Source organism: Trachinotus anak, unplaced genomic scaffold (assembly GCF_046630095.1).
Source record: "Trachinotus anak isolate AG129_WGS33_773 ecotype Australia unplaced genomic scaffold, CSIRO_AGI_Tana_v1 ptg000024l, whole genome shotgun sequence".
NCBI classification, from domain to species: Eukaryota; Metazoa; Chordata; class Actinopteri; order Carangiformes; family Carangidae; genus Trachinotus; species Trachinotus anak.
In genome coordinates this window covers 15,535,274-15,555,626 of record NW_027273875.1, presented here as the reverse complement: position 1 = coordinate 15,555,626, position 20,353 = coordinate 15,535,274, and the positions used below count along the sequence as shown (strand labels likewise).

General features: G+C 40.2%; 1 protein-coding gene across 1 annotated transcript in view; it reads right to left on the bottom strand.

Annotated features, from left to right (window-relative positions):
• opcml (opioid binding protein/cell adhesion molecule-like) overlaps positions 1-18,000 on the bottom strand; it is a 292,619-nt gene extending 274,619 nt beyond the window's left edge. The window contains exon 1 of the mRNA XM_071460453.1: positions 17,661-18,000. Within this exon, the coding sequence (XP_071316554.1) occupies positions 17,661-17,721 (61 nt within the window). The 5' untranslated portion in view covers positions 17,722-18,000. The remainder of the gene's footprint in view (positions 1-17,660) is intronic.
• Positions 18,001-20,353: the final 2,353 nt, after the last annotated feature.

The window sequence follows — 20,353 nt, the reverse complement described above, 5'->3', positions numbered from 1 at the left end:
AAAGGCTGGAGCCAGGCAAGCGGATAGGACAGCAGCTTGTTTTGGAGGTTTGCACATGCACATTCAGAATAATTCTTGGATTTTTAACTAGTGAGTACATAGGTTGTTGGTGTAGAAGGCAAGAGAGAGAGAAAGAGAGAGAGAGAGAGGTGAATCTGGCTACCAGAGCAGAGACTTAACTAGTTAGTTAGCAGTTAGCAGTGTAGCTGTCAATGTAGCAGTGTGATGTATGTGCACTTTAGGCTGTTTGTCAGTAAATTAATGCTACGACTCCCCAAGACTGAAGTTACTTTGATTCCCCTGTGTGTCAACTACAGTCCAGACTGTGGACCAGGAAAGGTTAACAACACTGAGGCTGTCACTGGAGTGGGTCATTGTGAGTTAATTCTAAATATGCTGAAGATTACCAGAGATGTGATATTTAGACAATTGGCAGTTGGCTGCTTAGTTCTGTTTGTCTGCAAAAGTCACTGCACGCCACTGATTCTTAGTTTGGTATCCAGGGCAGCGGCATGTACATGTGAATGTTAGTGCAGGTGAGTCCCTCTGTGTTTAACAGTTGACCCTCCCCGACATTTATAAAAATACAGTGACCGCCTACTGGTGAGATGGCATAGTGCAGTACGCACTGTTCAGGGGAAAGCAACCTTCCAGAAACATTCATTTGTTCACTGATTTTGTTACAAATTTCCAGGAGACAGGGTTACATTTATAACAAACAAAATGGCACATAGAGGAATTTTGTGAGTGAGTTTAGATTAAGGTACCTGCTTTGATCATTTTAGAGAAATATGTTCAAGGTTAAAAGAAACCAGTGTTAACTCTTTGTATGAAATACAAACTATACAGTCGTCTCCTCCTTTGTGGACAAAGTTGTAACTTTGTCACTTGAACATATGTTGCTTTTAAGCATTTAAGCGTATTGTTTTCCTTGGGAGGACGGTCTTGAAATGTCACAATAATGACTCAACATGTGTGCAAATCATCATATTTGTTTAATCCTTGCTCTAATCAGGACCATTGGTACAGTTATCTTGTTTGGAGATTCTTCAGGTGGTAGGTGACCCTCATGTTTACAACACTTCCCCATCCTGTCTAACCTCTCTCCTCTCCTTCAGAAACAACCTCTGAGCTGCCAGGTTTCTCCTGTTAACTGCCTTGGACCATAGCACAGTCTGGTTCTCAACAGTCATGCACTGGCCTGCCTTGTTTTCACTTTGCTTACTGCTTCCTGTTGATGACATTGACTTCTCTCAGCCAGTTGACACCTCTCTGTCTCCGGCCCTTCTTCCTGCCAGTGTGGACCTGAGTATCAACTCTGCAGCTCAGCGCCTCTACAGTAGCTGTGTAGGTCTTGCTCACTGCCTCATGATGACTTGAATATAAAGGCTGGGAAAGAGAGGAGGTGAAGTAGCTCTGTTGTTGTAAAGCCCCTGACTCTAGAGATGATGGTGACAGTATTGTAATAACTATAGCTTGTTTTAATGAGGCTTAGATAATTTGAACAATGTAAGGCTGAGGCCCTTTCATTCACTATTATACAATTCTGTGTGACACCAACAGTGTGTAGCTGAACTCCAGCTGACATCAGCTCATCTGCACTTAACTTCTTTTTCATGTTTCTTTTCTTATTTCTCTTTCATGTGGTAACATCCTGAAGCGATAATATTTTCCTTCACATTTCTGTTCAGCTCATGAAAGGTTGATGTTCTTGACCTTTTGGATTCTCACACATGAAGACAATTCATGCATCGCTTCAGCTGCATTGCTGTCCCCCTCACAGTGTCTAAAAAATGCAATGTTCACTGTGGGTTAAATAAAAATATGTTTCATTTCTGACCTTTAACCTTCATTACTAAGAGAAGTCACCAGCTCAGATTTAAATATGTTTTTCAAGAATTGTGCTGTAAACAGACAAGATGTACTGGTATTTATAAAATGCTCCTTCATGGAGTGTAAACACTGACTGGATTGCTGTAGTTGTGTGGGTTCCATGCAGGTGAATTTGGAGCATAGAACAAGAACAAGAAACAAAAAATGGGGGGAGAAGGATGGGGAAAGTGAAGTAGACGTTTGCTTTCACCCCAAGACCACCAGCACCCCCTGATATATCCAGGAATTTCAGATAAATTGTTATTGTGCTGTCAGATTAGTTACAGATAAAAACAGTAAAAAGAAAAAAAAAATCAGAGAAGGCACAAATTCAAGCTTAATGTTGCCTGAGCCATGAATACTTGAAGTCACCCATCACAAAATATAGTTATCTAGTTCAGGAGAAGTGCCCTTTCCAAACACACACACACCACTGGTACAGAGCCGAGATGTACAACTGAATGCAACCTTTGCAGCAACAACTGTGATGGGATTATGAAATAATAACTCGTTAATTAAAAACAATGATTGCTATTTCTCAAAACCACCATTCAGGAATTTGGTAGCGACAGCCTTTGTGTTTGTTGTGTATTCTGGGGGACTAACTTCTACTGACTCCGTTCATCAACACACTTGTGTCAGTTAACAAAAGAGTTCCTTTTGTAAGATGCAGCACATCAATGTGTAGCATTGTGTTGGTGGGCTGCTCCAACACTCACTGGCCTAGATTCAGTATTGTATCAGGCTTTAGACTTGGCTGAGTTTGTGAGAGGTCGTTTGTGCAGCAGGGCACTTTGGAGATGTAGCTCTTTACAAGCAGCTTTGAGTGCATACACACAACCCGAGGTGCGCTGATGATTTGCTGAAGTTTTGTGGCTGGTTGGAACACACAGATAGCTCCACAGTGATTATAGGGAACTCTTACACAGACATGATCATGGTTTACTTATGCTGTAAAAACTGTGATTAATTTCCAACTTGAACAAAACAGATTGCCTGTCTGTGCATGAAGCATGTTTAATGAAACAAATGCACGACCTTCATGGACCAGAAGATTTGACATTACACCTATTTTAACTTCCCTTCACTGGCTCCTTATCCATGTCAGCTCAGGCTTTAAGGTGCTTTTGATGACTTACAAAATCCTAAATAGGCGTGCCCCTTCATACCTGTCTGATGTCTTTAATCCTCTTTATATTCCATCCACTGCTCTCTGCTCTCAGGATACAGGACTACTGTCTGTCCATAGAGTTAAAAAGATGTCTGCAGGCTGCAGGGCCTTTTCCTATCATGCACCCACCCTCTGGAATAACCTCCCTGCTGACATCAGACTGTCTGACTCTTTAAATCCAAACTTAAAAGTCATCTTTATACCTTAACCTTCAGTTAGTGACTTATCCTTTGATTCCTTCAGGCCTTGTACCTGTTAATATTCTCCCACCAGCAGGTCGGTCTCAGTCTTAATGAATCCACAAACCCTTATATGTACAGTCCATGTTGTCCTACCACTGATAGTACTGTAAATTTTCTGAAAACCACTGCACCTCTCTAAACCATCCAGGCAGTGTGTCTATACCTCTTCCAGATGATTGAGGAGTCCCAGCGTCCTTCTTGTCTCTCTCTCCTTCTGTGTCTTTGTTGCTTTCTCCTCGACATGTGGATGATGTGCCTCTTGTGTGTTTGTGTAGCATGTCCTCTTTCCAGGTGTTCGTGGTTGTGTGGTTCAGGTCCTATCTGTTGGCGGTACCTGGAACTAGCTCAGTGTCCCACTAGATTATACTCTTCATTAATGTGGCATGTGCAGGGTCTGCTGGTCAGCCACAATTATGTAAGTGTGGAGGTTTGAGGGCATGAGCTTTTGTGGAGGCCTCCGCATGAGAAGCATGGAGCTACAGCCATGCCAGCAGCTCACTGAAACTGTACTTAAAGACACAGGTATCTTGAGCTAAATGCTGGCATCATTGGGCTAATACGGTCGTTGTGACAATCCTAACATGTTTAGCTGGTATAATGTTGACCATATTCACCATTTTAGTTTAACATGTTAGCATGTTAATATTTGCTAAATAGAACTAAACACAAAGCACAGATGTAAATGAATATTTTTTTTCAGGGATTACTTTTGGGCATAAAACCAAAGTAAAAGGAACCTGATGATGGCACCGGATGAAAAGTTAGAGGTTCTGTAAATGATTTTCACTGACACGAGACGTCGCAATAGACCACCAGCATCTCAGACCAAAACAAATGCTTCGTCGGCCACACCTCCAGCCTCCCTTCGGCTCCCTTTGAAACAGACGTGTAACATTATATGCCCATCAAGTTACTTAGGCTGCAGACACACTGGATGCGTGGCATTTGCATCTCGGCTGCCATTGCTGATCTGTTGCAGAAAAACATGTGTGTTCACACCAGGTGTGTGTCTGCTACATGTCTGCTCCATCACTGCTCCTGCCAGCTCTGTTTGCAGGATACTTGAATGTTGGATTTCTCTTCATTTTTAATTAATGTCAGATTTCTTTTTGACAGAAAATGCCTCTAAAATGCCACTGTCTCCAAATGAAGCTGCTAAAATGGTTAAAAAACATATTTATATTTTTTCTTGTCTATGACATGTTCAGTTTCAGCCTAGGCATACAGACTATCGTGGCAGGAGTCAGTTTTGTCTAATATTGCTGGTATGATGTCAAAATGACCATCAACGGGTCTTTTCTCTGTCTATTTTTGCTGCCAAATGACACAGACAAAGCCAGTTAAAACTGTAATTTTTTGATGGTCCATTGGCCAACTGGGATTTGAGCCAGTAAGTAAATAAGTATCTTTAACGTACTGCACCATGACATCTCACCTGTGGGTGGTGCCTTTGTGTTCATAAACCTGGGAGGGCCAATGGTGTAACAGGGAGGGATTCACATGCACTAACATGCATACATCGCCATCCTAGATACCAGAACAAAGAACAGAGATACTCAGATTACAACATAGATCGAGGTAGTAAGACTTCGTTCTCAACACCATTACTCCGCTGTATCTTTACATAGAAAATAGTTGTTTGCTGCTCTATTATTGTTTAAACTCTCATTTACCTTCAGTGGCTCAGTTCATCCTGACAGGGCATGAATGCACAATGTCTACCAAGTGTAATGGCAATCCACGGTCGCTAAGATATTTCACCTCTAACTATGACATGGTGGTGTCCAATAATGGTCAAGTTATTTTAGCCAGGATGAATGTGGAGACCAAACCTAATCTAAATCAACCTTATGCTCAGTTTGTCAATATAGCTAATTTTTTCAGGACACTGAACAAACTATTTACTAGTTTTAGCTTTTGGATATGATGTATTCATTTTGATATAAATCTAGATATGTTTATGAGATTACATCCAAATATATTTAAATTTTGTTCCAGGGCTATGTTTTGACTCTCTACACGTGAAGCATCATTTAAAACCACTGCATGGAGAGATCAATGCAACTTCCCTCAGGGAAACCATGAAGAAACGGAACTTGCAGGTGGATTCTGGGGTGGAGGTGGGGCATGACTTGCATAGGTAGTAGCAGCTGTAGAAGCGGCAGTAATGAGCCGCTAGTCTGTACTCAGCTTAAATGGAGTGCCTAATGCATAATAGCAATAATTTATGTAACTTCTGCATGTAGCTCACATGTTTTGCCAACTGCAGCATCTCAGTGGAACGTGCAAAGTGTCTCAAATGGAATTGAAATTGTTAAGGTTTCAATTTAATAATCAATAAGCAGCTGTGTTTTTGAGATCAGCCTTTTCTGTTTATCCTGATGGAATATTGTTGCATATCAGTATCGACTTACTGTGCAAACAATTGCATGTCTTGTTAAGGGACCTATGTGTTTGCTGTGTATATATAATTTATTATAAGAATAATCTTTAAAGTGACACGTTATTAAAACGTCTTCCTAAAATCAGGGTCAGACCACAATGTGAGTTTGACCAGTCAGACCATTTTACAGTATAGTATATTAACCTGTTTATATGGATGGATATGATGTATAGACCAGCAGAATATGTACCGCATATAGAAACCTTAGCAGAATAGCTTAGAATTCCCATTGATTTCGGTAATGACGTACTTTGATGTCACGCAGTTTCCAGGGAGGACGTCCAGTTGCTGGCCAGGTAGGGAACTGGAGACTTAAAGATCCCATATTTTATTTGAAGTATTGAAATCCATAAGAAGACATATTTGTGGTTTACAGAACAAACCAAAAACCATCTCAGTGTAGTTTTACATGTCCTCTCTCAGGTTCCTCTCTAGTCTGTCTAGAATGCTAATAACAACAGGTCAGTGAGCTGCTATATTGTTTCTGAGTGATTGAAAAAAAAACATAGCAGATCCTGCAATAATAGATTGCAGGTCAAGGTGGGCTGGCCTCAGGCATGGCTGAGGGCAGTAACTGTATAGTTGTGACATCACAAAGTTACAGAGGACCTGATGGCTCATTTTAAGGCAGTTTCTGAATACAGGCTGTGAGTTTCTCTGTGGACTGAGGCTTTGATACTTTCACAGTATTAATACAGAACCTAGACCTGCTTTATAATCAAAAAAGACAAAAGACAGTTTCACGTTATACAATTTGGGACCTTTAACTTTCATTTTGATTATATTTTAGTTCAGGTGGAGTCATAAAAAATGTTTGCTGGCATTGGGAATCTATTGCCTATGTAGACATCCACATCCAGCCAAATGAATGTAATTCACTCATTAACTTTGATGATAGCTGGCTCTTTAACGGCTAGATGCTGTGCAGGTAGTGTAGAGTGGGTTTTTAGAGCTTTCTCACAGCTGCCTGCTGCTGCAGGAAACAGCCCTGACGAGAGCAGTGACTGTGAACCACAACTGTAAACATGTGCAGACAACAAAATGAAAAACCAAAAGGAGTTTGTAGAGCTGTGGAGAAGTGCTGAGTCGGTAATAATTCCTATCTCACAACAACCGACCAGTTTTGACTCATGTTTCATATCAGAGTATTGATTAGTGCTGCTGCAGAGACTTCTGTAGCTGTAGCTGTACTTGAACACGATGACTCACATGTACACAGCAGCTGTCTTTACACTGCTGCCCAGCTGACCAGACCACTGAACACAAATACTCCATCAAAGCAAACTTCTGGCACCAGCCAAAGGCCAAACATTTTCAAGTAGTTCATTACAGTAATGAATCTCTGTTACAAGCACTGAGCACAAAAACAGAATCAATATCAGAGAGAGCTTGTTCTGACGACCTGCTTCATCATCACTGAGTTTCACTGATTACAAAAGAAACACAGGCAGTCTGTTTTATTACAATAAACACCAGTGAAATCCCTGAGTGACTTTATGGAAACATGCAAGAAACTCACATTACCATTAGATTAATAGAAACACTTCCACACTGCACTGAAAAATATTATCACTGTTACATGAAATTATCTTAACAAACAGCTACCACCATTTAACAAATCCATGGAGGCTGCTGCAGTCGAAACAAACCATTGGCACAATGATTTCCCTGTGCTATGATCCATTTCAGTAAATAATTGATAAATGAGTCAATGAAGGCTTGTTCTGAATGAAAACAGCCCTGGTTGAAAATGAGCACATTTGTATGCATCAAGCAGAACACTGCCATTCTGTATACTTAAAACCAATTGGATTCTGCTTTATCCATCTCTTCTCATATTACAGCCTTGCATCCTCATGACATTTGAATGCCCGTTCTTGCTTGTGCCATCCGTCGCCTATTCAGCAACAACCTATTACTTGCATCCATTCAAAGACTGTAATGCTGTTATTTAGCCAGCGATGTTCAGTGACTGCTCACTGGGGATTGTCCACTGATGCCAGGAGACAGTGTTCTCACAAATGCGTCCCCTCCAATGAATGTTAGCCTGTGTTCACTATTGTTACAATGCCATTGCTGTGTGTAAAGTAGTGACTCACTGTCAATGATTGTTCCATTGTAAAGCTTTCAAGACAATACCCCAATGTCCCAAATCCAAAGTAGATTATGTGTTATCTGACTTGGTTACTGGTTTTTGAGTGACATTTTAAGAAACTCTTTTTTGACTTGTTTTTCTGGGACTCATTCCCAGAACATGCATGCCAGTAAAATATATAGGCGCACACTTTCTTTAAATGGAGTTATCGGTATATTTTTGGTGTGACGTGCACATACACTTCAGTGGATCTGAAGAAAGAACACTGACATGAGAAATAGTGCAGGCAGCTTTTCCTTTCATCGGGGTTAACAGCTAGCACTGCTTAGCACGTCTGATATATTTCTGGATTTTTAAAAGCTTTGCTCTACTCTGTCAGACTCTGAATGTGTCATGAATGTCACATGAATGATGTGATCTCAAGGAAATGTGACAAGGTGTTAAATCGTCAGCCTTACCATCTCCTTTCAGGTCGTAAGTTGTGTCAATTGTGAGTAATACGAGGCGGTAAACTTTGACATACCTCACATTTCAACGAAAAAAAGCAACATTAAAAATAACTTTAACTGAGCTGTGCTGTTTTCAAACAGTGCCTCCTCTGGGTTACTCTTTGTGATAAAGTCAACTGTGGTTAGCATGATTTATAATCACAATTTAGGCTAAGTGACATTAGATGGCATAAATATTAAGTAGAAGCGGATGCATGCACTGATCATCGACATGAACTGAAGCTTCATTTTCACAACCAATTTGACTCACTGATAATTGCAATCCATCATTTTGAGTCTTTGAAATCGATGGGCAGAACCAAGCAGTGATGTTGTCTATAGTCAGCTATAGGCGTGTCATTATGATAAATGGCTCAATCAGCTGGACCTGAAGAGGCTGTACTTTATGAGTCACACAAAATTAGAAAAGTTCAGATAGATTTGGCCCAAACTTCATCTTGTGCCACGATAAGTTTGATAAATACACCGCCTGAAGGGTAGCATCGTGTATTGAGGAGGAATTAGAGTGGAGAAGTGTTTGCCCCAGGCAATGGGCTGTCTGAAGGATCACACTGGTGTAAAAGTTTTTTATTTTTTTATTAATCCCAAACACACCAATATATTACTACTGGTCCACGGTCTGTTTCAGTACACATATGCCTCATCTCTGGAAAATCAAAAGAAACTATGTTCCTGAAAACCTTCTTTGACTACAGTTGCTTACAGAGACGAAGTGCTGCCTTCACTCATGTAATACATCATGTTGAGCAGCACAGGCACAGTAAAAAAATGAGTTTCATTCTGTTGGACTTGAATGTGAAGAACACATTTGTCCAGCAAAAGGAAATGAAAGAAAGTGGAAATGTAGCATGGCATGTGAAATTACTTTTGTGTTGGAAGTCTTTAGAAAGACTGCAGCAGAAATGCAGCAGTTTGAGTTGTTTCTTTAGAACAAACAGACATTACGACTTCTGGCCTGAAATACAAATGACAGTAATATCCTGTGACTAATTTGTGAACTTGATCAGAGGACAGGAGGTCATTTGAATAACTTGATGAGTATGAAAGAGTAAGAGGCATGCCACAAACCATCAATGGATTTGAAATCATACTGATGGTGACAAAGATTATTTCATTGATGGTAAGAGATCATAAGTGGATTGCAGTCAACCAATCTTTTCTCCTCAATTTAAGATAATGCATACATACAAGTTTATTAATTTCAAGTTGATTTAATTTTTTTTCATAATAATGAAAACTATACAAACCATGATGAAGGTAAGTATTGAATTTTTTTCTCCCAACTTGTACTTTTAACTTAAAAAGGTCGCTGGGTCATGTCGAAAGGAGCCACTTGAGGTGGTTCGGGCGTCTTTCTTTGGAGGTCTTCCAGGCACATCCAGCTGGTAGGACGCCTTGTGGTAGACCCAGAACATGCTGATATTTCATCTGGCTTGGGAATGCCTAGGGATCCCCAAAGAGGAGCTGGAAAATGTTGCTGGGTAATGGCACGTCTGTACATTTTGCTTGACCTGCTGCCACCAGATAAGCAGAAGAAAACGGATGGATGGATGGTCACTGGGAGCAGCATTGCCTGTTGTCTTTGTACCAACTCTGTGGCCCAGTATGGCTTCAGCAGCAGCAGCCCCAGATCTTTACGTCAACTGAAGAACTGACAAAATGTAGCTAAAAGGAAAGGTAATCTGTTGGTGAGGTTGGTCAGTCTGACTGAACACTTGTATATCCACATTCACATTGTCATCACTCAAAAGACAACTGAGAACTAATTGTTAAAGCTACAGTTCATGCAGTTAATTACTGTAAAAAAAAAAAAAAAAAAAATTTGCTTCTTCTGTGAAATAAGTCACAGTCAATGTTCTTTCATCTATAAATGTCACATGATGTCAACCATACAAAACCACCACATAGTGTAAAGGCACATTGTGCTCCTTAATAGTGCTTAATTAAATAAAAAAGGGCTGATAAGCTGTTTTGTGTGACATTATTTAGAAATGTGTGGTTCTTCCAAGGCATTTTTTATCAAAGAGTATCAAAATACACACAATACTCCATAGTTCTTCTAAACTGCAGAGGCATTAGTAAGCTGCTACTCAGGGATCATCAAAGATCCTCATAATTACTCTTTGCCCACTCTAATGGAAAAGAGAAAATGGAAAGCAACAGTCTAACAGTTCTTTTACTTAAACTGTGTTTAGACAGGTTTGTTTAACAATGTTTATCTTTAGATTAATATCTGTAGCAGTTCTTGGCCAAGAGCATACAAAGTGATGATCACATGTGATGTTGTAGCCGTGGAGAACTGCTGTCATGTCCAAGACCTCACACTCTAGGCCTGGTTCCTCTCTGCAGCCCCACACCTGAGTGTATCAGATGTAGCCGGTCCTTGCATCACATGCTGCTCAGATCATCTACCTGTATTTCCCATGTTTACTTGGCATATTCTACTTGAATGGGCAGTGACCTTTGAAAGGGACCAGACGTCTTGTCCCAGTCCTCTCTGATCGCAGCAAGTTTGTCATACTGACAAGGATGGAGTATCTCTATTGTCAAAACGAATCACCTGTGACAACATATGAAATGTCTGCAATAAAATAGTGGCTCAAAAAAATGTCCAACCAGCCTACAAGTCATAAACTAGAGGTTGATTCATTTCTGGATCTGTATACACCACCCACAATCAACGGACCCATGTATGTTTATCTGTCTATCTTCCTTCCTCATATTTAGGAGTGTGGTTTCGACTTTGGCTCCATCAGAAACAGTTCAAAGCAGGATTTGAAGTCATTAACCTTGGACGTGGCATACCTTGTCATTCTGATGACAGTCACAGACTGCACAATCGGCCTCTCCTGTCAGATGGGGACCTGAAGACCTCTGAAAATTTCTATTCTTTGACTGTGAGTTTACAGTCTCAGCAGGGTCATATTCCTCATCACTTGATTGTTCCTCATCAGTTGTCTCTGCTTTGTAGAGTAAATCTTTAATGTTGTGGAGGGGCAATTTATTGATTGACAAACCAAATACACACATAGATAGATAGATAGATAGATAGATAGATAGATAGATAGATAGATAGATAGATAGATAGATAGATAGATAGATGGATGTTTTTACAGATGTTGAAAATGAAGGCAAAGCTTGTACTGGCTCAAAATACAGTTAGATTGACAGTCCAATTAATTCCAATAAATAAAAGATAAACACACCAGCAGGACGTATTTTGGCAAACACACACACTGGTTTGTATTCAACTCACTGTCATAGGAAAATGTTGGCAGAGTTTTATTTCAAAGTCAGCTCTTTCTCTCTAAGCCCCCAATATGCGCGCACACACACACACACACACACACACACACATACCACAAACTCTGTAAACAACCTTGTGACCATAAGAATACCGCTTCAAATCTTCAAAGTGGCTATCTCGCTCCACACTAGCAGGTATGCAGCAGCTGCTCAATCAGCTGATGTGAGATAAACTGCAGTGCTGGGCAGCTCCCAGGTGTGAAGATAATGTATGTACAGAATGTGGATGAATGTGAAGCTGGGCGTACAACACCGAAAAAGAATGCACACATCAAATCATGTGTGTTTGTTAAGTGATGAGTGACAGCCAGAAGCTGAATAACTCAGATAAGACAGGAAATGGGGAAATAGCTAGCTGGACTCCATTCAAAAGTTAAAAAACAAAATTCACATACCAGCATCTCTAAAGTTCACTAATGAACATGTGACTCATTTACTTAATGCATACAAAAAATAAAGTGTAATAATAAAGTGTGCAATAACTTCCTGGGGTCTTGCTGTCACAATCAGTGACAAAGAGGATGCCAGTCAGTGTGTTATATTTAGTGAAATAATGAACTTTAGAGTTGCTGGTGTGCAGATTTCGTTACCTTTGGACAGAGTCAGGATAGCTCTTTCCCCCTGCATCAAGTCTTTATGCTAAATTAAGCTAACTAGCTTCTGGCGATAGCTTTATCAAATTTCAGCTCGTGGTTAAATGACTTTTTTTTTTGTTGTGTTTTTTTTTGTTTTTATATTTTATATCAGCACCTAATAAGTCAAAGTGTTGGAGGATATTAGTGGAGACCTGACCTGGGGCAAAAAGCAGAACTTCAATTTTACCAAGATTTAATAGAAGAACATAGAATTGAACAGTTGCCAATCTCAGTTGTGCAGAGTAGTTAAATTTGAGAGGTCAATGAGGCCTAATGGATATAGCTGTGTATCAACACTGTATAAATGATAAAACACACAACCAAACTGGTGGAAAAAGTGCCCCGAGAGCAGCATATATAATGAAAAGGGTTCCAATAACTGACCCCTAAGGCACTCCACAAGTCACATATGTCCAGCTAAAAATCTTGTCATCAGTTGAAACCTAAAAAACTTTGGGTAAATAAGAGGATTTCTATCCAATCAATTGGGATAGCATGATCAATAATGTCGAAGCCCACAAACAAGACTGCATGAGACTAGTGCATGCTCAACTGAGCTGTCTGAGCTGTGTTTCTGACAAATGCATGATTGTTATTTATCAAATATGTCATCGTCTTCATCCATTTGCTTACAGATTAATTTTATCTAAAATCTTAGATGAAAGAGGTAACTTAGAGATAGGTCTGTAGTTAGGTAGTAGTCTGTAGTAAGCTAGGATCCGGGTGTGGGGTTTTTTTTTCTAGAAGGGGTTTAACTGAGGCCACTTTGAAGGATTTAAGTACATAGCCTGATGAGAGGGACTGGTTGATAATGGCAAGCAGACATGGTCCAATAATGCTAATGGCTTCTTTAAGTAATTTGGGAGGTGCAATGTCAAGGGGACACATGAAAGAACAAGTGTGGGGAAACAATATCAATCAAATCACTGACAGAGATGGAAGAAAATTGATCTTGTAGGACAGGCCACAGGGGGAAGGCTCAGAATAGGGGCACGATGGATGCTCTTATTCTGTTGATTGTATCCTCCATGAAAAGTAGTTTAAGAAGAAATCTGTGAATGTGTTTGAGATTATGAGATTGTTGAAATAAGCAATTTGTTCATCCTTGGGTTTTTGATTCAGCAAGAACATCAAGTCTTTCATTTGAGTGTTGTGGACCGCCAGTTGTGTGGTTTTCCACCTACACTCTGCTTGTCTACATTGTCTCTTCAAACAGAAAGTCATCATCTGTCCAGCAGATGAGGTGGATTTAGAGACTCAATGGGTCTTGAGAGGGGCAGCAGTTTATAAAGCAGATGTTCATATGTCATTAAAATGGTTAGCCATGACCCAATTTGATTCAACGCAGAAAAAGTAGAAGAAAATGTAGGACAGACCGTTAATGTGGCCACATTTTACAGTGGACTTCTAGGTAAAAGGGTTGAATGTAAAACGGTATCAACCATAATGCACTTGTGACCCAAGATAAAACCATCCAATTTGTTCAGGTTACATGTCATACTCAAGGTGAATACAAGGGCCAAGGGTTTGGCCCTTGGCCCTATGGTTAGGACCTTTTATATGTGTGCCTGTCCAGATGAGAATAGGTTTTGTGCACTTCATTATAGCATTTGTGTGGTCAATCATTAATTGTAGAGGGATGCACATGGACAGGTTGGGTTCATGGATTCATGCTGTTGATGCCAAAATCTGACCCTACCATCTGTGTCTATCAGCAGAAATCCAGATTAATCAGACCAGGCTACCTGTTTCCAGTCTTCAGCTGTCCTGTGTTGGTGAGCCTGTGTCCACTGCAGCCTCAGCTTTGTGTTCTTGCCTGACGGCAGTGGAACCTGACGTGGTCTTCTGCTGTTGTAGTCCATCCACCTCAATGTGTGCTCACCACAGTTTTAAAGAGTGATTATCTGGGTTATTGCAGTCTTTCTGTTGGTTATTCTCCTCTGACCCCATTCTGATATTTGATGTGAACATTAACGGAAGCTCCTGACTTGTATCTGCAGGTTTTTATATACTGCACTCCTGCTACATGATTGGCTGATTCAATGTCCATGAATAAGCAGGTGTGCAGGTGTTCCTCAGTGAGTCTATATATGACAGATATAATTCTTCTTTTCTAACTCTCAAGAAAGTTTATATGCCAAACTAGAATTAGGGCCTAGCAGATGTATGCCACCACCACTTCAGATGACATCCATGTTTATTCAGAGTCATATACATTAATAACCATTTGTGTACAATTTTGACATAATTGCTGTGTGAGGTCTTGAGTAATGGGTAAAAAGTGTTTTGTGAGGTCACACTGACCTTGACCTTTGACCTTTGACCACCAAAATCCAATAAATTTGTCCCTGAGTCGAAGTGAATTTTTTACCCAATCTGATGAAATTCCCTCAAGCCATTACAGAGATTTTGTGTTCACAAAGCCAAAATCATGTTTTGTGAGGTCACTGTGACCTTGACCTTTGACCTCCAAAGTCTAACCAGTTCATCCTTGATCCCAAGTGAACATTTGAATCAAATATGAAGGGATTCCCCTTGAGGAGTTCTTAAGATATTGCATTCACAAGGCCACAATCATGCTTTGACCTTTAACCACCAATATCTGGTCCAGGTGAAAATTTGTGCCACATCTGATGAAGTTCTGCCAAGGTGTTACTGAGATACCGTGTCCATGAGAATGGGGCGAACGAACAACCCAAAAACAATATGCCTCCAGCTCTATTGCCACACTATTCCTTGAACTCTCATGAATGGGAATCATGTATTAACGCTACATAGAACAATGTTTGGTTTTGTGCTGCTGCTGTCTATCTTCTCAGCTGTCTATCTTCTCAGGTAAGAAATAATGATGAATATTAGACTTCTGTGTCTGATAATTTCATCGTAGTGTTGCCCTCATCCTTTTTGGTGGATGTTTATTAAACACTAAATAATGAATGACAGTCGAGACCATCTTGCAGTGGGATCATATCAACCACATCAGTCATTACCACATTATTAGGATAATTCATCATTGTTGCACCAGTGTTCATCTCTCATAGGTTGGACAACACTCATCTTTAAACTTGATCTTCATTTTGATCTCAACTACACACCTGTCAAGCAGGTTGTAACACTAATGTGGTGAAAAATCTGTCCCCAGAGAGATACACACCTGCCAAAGCTCTCAAAACACCTCTGAGATAGTTCCCGCTATAGTAGGTGTGTCCAGGAACACATTTTGCAATGATGACACACACACACACACACACATATACAAGGTGAAAACAATATCAGCTACGCTGTGCAGATGCAGTATACAGTTGGTAAAGAGCAGACAGATAATTAAAATACTGACCACACATGCTGTGTGAGGTAAGCATGTACTGTATGAGGTCCACCTTATGTAACACTAGACAATAGAGAGAGCTGATGTCAGAACATACAATATCTAATATTTCATACCCAGCTGAGCTTCTCCAGACCGCCAATTTTCTATTTTTGAATATTTATTCAAATTCAAATTTATTTTATTTTTCTTGGTTTCTGTTTCATGCTGGTTCTTTGAGTTACAGCCAGCTTACAGCACATTTACAATTAGGCTAAGAAAATATTGTTTGCCTCGCACGGCCTACGATTCACCAAATGACTTCTGATTGTGCCATCTGCTGCGGATTTCATGATGGTTTCATATTAAATGATATGAGCATGTGTGATATGCGTTTGTTGTCAATCATTAACAACAGTAAGGCAGCAATATATACCAAAGACAAAAAGCCTTTTGCCATTACTATTGGTTACAAAGCAAAACCAAGCGAGTGGTGTTATTACTTATGTCTGTCAAGGTGATAGAGAGTAATTCTTAACTTCTGAGAAAAAAGTACCCTTGAATTCCCAGCTACAGCCCCAGCACTGTGCATGTGTAGGTGCAAGACTTCTAGTGAGTGCACCTCCTACTCACACCACCCTCACAGTGTGATGAGTGCTCCATAGGCTCAGTAATGTCACTGCTCTCTGATGGAGACATGGCACTAAATAGACAAGGTGAAGAAAGCCATTGATCTTTGCCTAATTGAAGTATAATAAAACAGTCAAATTCATCAGCGCTGCCATAACTGTCAGGCACCAGAGATCAATCTGTCTCCCTCCAGCCTGGTATGAGGCTGCTCAGTCACTTAGTACAGTACATGTGATACAACAACTGCTGTGGACACAATGTAACCAGTGTTGTTTTGCGATGCAAGTAAAAACTCTGAAAAGGAGACAAAACACGTGGGCGGGTTTTAGATTTCTCTAACACAAAGTAAATTATCTACAGCTTGTCACTAATCTACCTGTTCACCACACATGTTGAAGGTTTAAGGTAAAAAAAAAAAAATGGCTTAATGCAGAAACACAGAACTTGTTTGCAGGACGTGGAGCCTGAGTTGGTAGAATAAAAAGGGAGATGAATCACATTATTTTCCTGTCCGACTCCTTCACGTAATCTCCTCCACATAATCCCTTTGAGGGGAGAAAAGACATTTCTCTCACTTCAGGTGCTCAGGGCACATATTTGCATTTTCAAACGTCAGGCTCATTTAACATAATTTCAGGACACCAGGCTCCCCTGTGCCATCACTAGGAAGCTGTATTTGCTCAGGTTTCCCTGTCAGGCTTGTCATCCCTTCATGCTCTGTGTGAGGACACTGAAACTAAAAGTTAAAGGGCAATGCTGGCATTATATACACTGTATATGCAGCAATACACAATGCAAACTCCTTTCAAATAAGTACTGCTGCCCTCCACAAAGCCTTCTGCTCCACTGATCAACACCTCTTGCCTGCTTACATATAGTACTCCTTCATGGACACTATCCTTCAATAATATTGACATCTGCATTCATTCTTTGGATTAACTGATCTATATTTATTTCAAATGGCAGCTAGTAAAAATAGATTTTTACATAAATGTGTACAAAAAGTCATTTTATTGATAACTATGAGCTTTAGAGAAAACATAAGGTGAGTTTTTCATTCACCCCAACTAAAGGCTGATGGAGGTCCTCCTGCAGGGAATCCTTGACATTAAACTTAGTGTCATCCTCCTGAAGACTGACAAGTTGACAAGTGTGAGGTGGAGGGAACTTTTTCCTGCTCCTTGTTGGAGAATCTGTGGCGTAATTAAACCAACACAGAAAGGTTTTGCATGAACTTAAAACCACTTCTCATCTTTGTCTATCCCAAATATCCTACCAGGGTCACACTAACGGACGATTTGCAGACAGACAGCATAAGAAAAGAAAGGAGTGTAAGACCACATCTCAACAGTGCACCGCTGTCTGTTAACAGGAGCCACAGAGAGGAAGGCAGAAGGATGTAAACAGAGACATACAAAGAGCACAGACAGGGGAATAGAAGAAGTCTTACCTGGGAACACGAGCACAGCAAAGACCCATGACAGGATGATGAAACATACCGAATTATACATGCTTCCCAGAAAGTGCTGATTCTGATCTGCTTGTTTGTTTTTATAGATGCTCTTTTTCTGTCTTCCCACAACCGGGCTTCAAAGAGCTGCCCACTTAGCTGTTCTTTTTTTTTTCTCTTCCTTTTTCCTGAATGTCAGTTTGAATAGCTTTTCATCCCCACTTGCGGGCTGTAGTGAAGATGCTTTAAATCCAGTGCAAGAAGTAGTTGGTGGCACACACACACACACAGACACTGGCTCCTCACGTAGTATTCGATCTTCCTCTCTTCCACGTACTACAGCGCACAGAGGGACCAGCACTCTGCAAGATTGAGGGGAGAGGGGGGGGGGGCAGCCTCTGCTCAGCTGGCATTGGCTGACACTGCTGTCGATCACCCATAAACAGTCCTAGCTCTGTTTTTTTTCCCCTTCCTTTTTTTTGGCTGCTTTGAATCCTCACCCCTGCCTTCCTTTCTCTGCCCTCTGACAGAAGTAGAGCAGGATTGAAAAGGGATGGAGGACTAATATTCAATACAGGCTAAATAAATAGCAGCCTCCTATTTAATATGACAGGTAATCTGGGATTGGGGAAATTTTCTGAAAATGATGTCATTTTTTTCTGTTGTCTGACACGCCATGAATGTGTTTAATGAGGGCTTGTGATGGAGTGTTACAACAGTTTGGACTGCTACATCCAGCTGAAGCACACTAATGTGTTTTTTTGTGAGGAACAGTAACACTGTTGGATAGAAAGAACCATAATGAGATGAGTCTCTATGTGAGATGGCATTCTCCCTTAAATACTCCTGCTGATGCTATTTTGGTCAACAGGGCTGTTTAGTGATTCATTGTAAAACCTGGTTGAAATTCCCTGCTATATCTACACAAGTCCATATATATGTGTGTGTGTGTGTATGTATGTATATGTATGAATATATATATATATATATATATATATATATATATATAAATCTGTGGAGGTTTTTTAAGGTGTGAGAATTTGAAGTTTTCAGCCTTTAACTCAGTGTTCATAAATATAACTCCAACCCATCTACTGGATAGGATACTGTGATGCTTTCAATAAACCCCTGGGAAGAGTTCTACTTTGTTCTTTAAAAGAGGTGTGGAAGTGTACATCCATAAAATCAACCTGTTAGTCCTCATCCTTGGCGTCCTTTACACAACAGAGTGTGGAATGGGTTCAATGCTGCTCCCTGTGGCCGATCAGGGAAAATAAAACATCCACTCCAACTGACGACTCACTACAGTTCTCCACCAGATTTTCCTCTTACAAAGTTGGTAATAGTTTGTAAGAGCACGAGTATAAACACAACAAGGCTGCCATGTTCTGTGTGAGCTTTGCCTGTATTTGTATTGCTTTTCCTCCCCCTACTGGCGTTTAAGAGTAATTCATTATTTTGTTTAATTCCAGCCTTTATTTTGATAGGTAGATTTAGTCACATGACACCGTGCAGAGAGTCTGTTCAGAAAAAGCATTCGCTTCTACATGCCATGCCGTCAGCTATCCTCTCATTTCCTCCCACTGTTTGTTCCGGGGAAAAGGATCGCTTGTGAGTTGTGTTCACATTTTCACACAGTTCTGTTGTTACACAGGTGTTCGTGTGGTGCATTTTGATATGTTACATAAATGTTTAGTTTATTTGCATGTAAATGTTGCTAATGCTAAATTAACAGTGAACTACAACTATTTACATTATTTACAAGCTATGTACAGCTATTTGCATTATCATGTCTGTGAATATATTATGTTATTTGAGTAACCATTCAGTAATTGGTGCTATATCTTTCTGTATCATTTTGGTTTTACAAAATTGTTTCATGAGAATGAAGACAACAGTAAAGACCATTCAACTTTACTCCAGTTTCTGACTTTCTCTTGGAGCTTGTTCGCCATCTGTCGATTTGTGTGCAGACACACACACTGAGGACAGAATAAAGGCTGTTAAGGTGGACTGGTTAGTAGGTCGGTTTTCATGTTCAGCACGCTGCTGTTCCTGACAACCTTTTAGTCTCATTTAGCCACTCGTTTACAACCATTTTTTAAGAGACGTAAAAGCTTAAAGAAATTACAACTTGGGTATTTACTGACATATGTTATGCGGTAGAATGAAACGTGAAAATGTCTTGAGCTTGTGTCAACTACAGACTTTATTTCAGCCATCTAACCAAAAACCCATTCAAAAAACTCAGAGACTCAGAGACGAGGGAACTGGAAGAGCTCAAATGCAACTAATTTCCAAATTTTTGGACTCATTCCTGCGGCAGTTTGCTGTCACTGACCAAATTAGGTGCTCCAAGCAGTGGAGCCCCTCAGTGGTGACTGAGCACCTTGTCAGCTCAGATGTGACACATCATTTCTTTATTAACAGCTTATGAAAAGACAGGAGAAGCCACAGAAACAATGCCAATCTGATATGCCTGTGAGAAATAATGAGCTCGGGCTACTCAGACATTAACCTCATAAAAAGTGTTGTATAGATTTCTATTGAACTGAACGTAGCAGTTTGAGCCAACAACACACTGAACCTGCTACTGAAATAAAAACAGTCTGAATTTGTGCTGAACATCATGGCAGGTCCTGGACACTTGACATGGGTTTGTTAAACTTACCTATTATAAACTCACTGTTGTC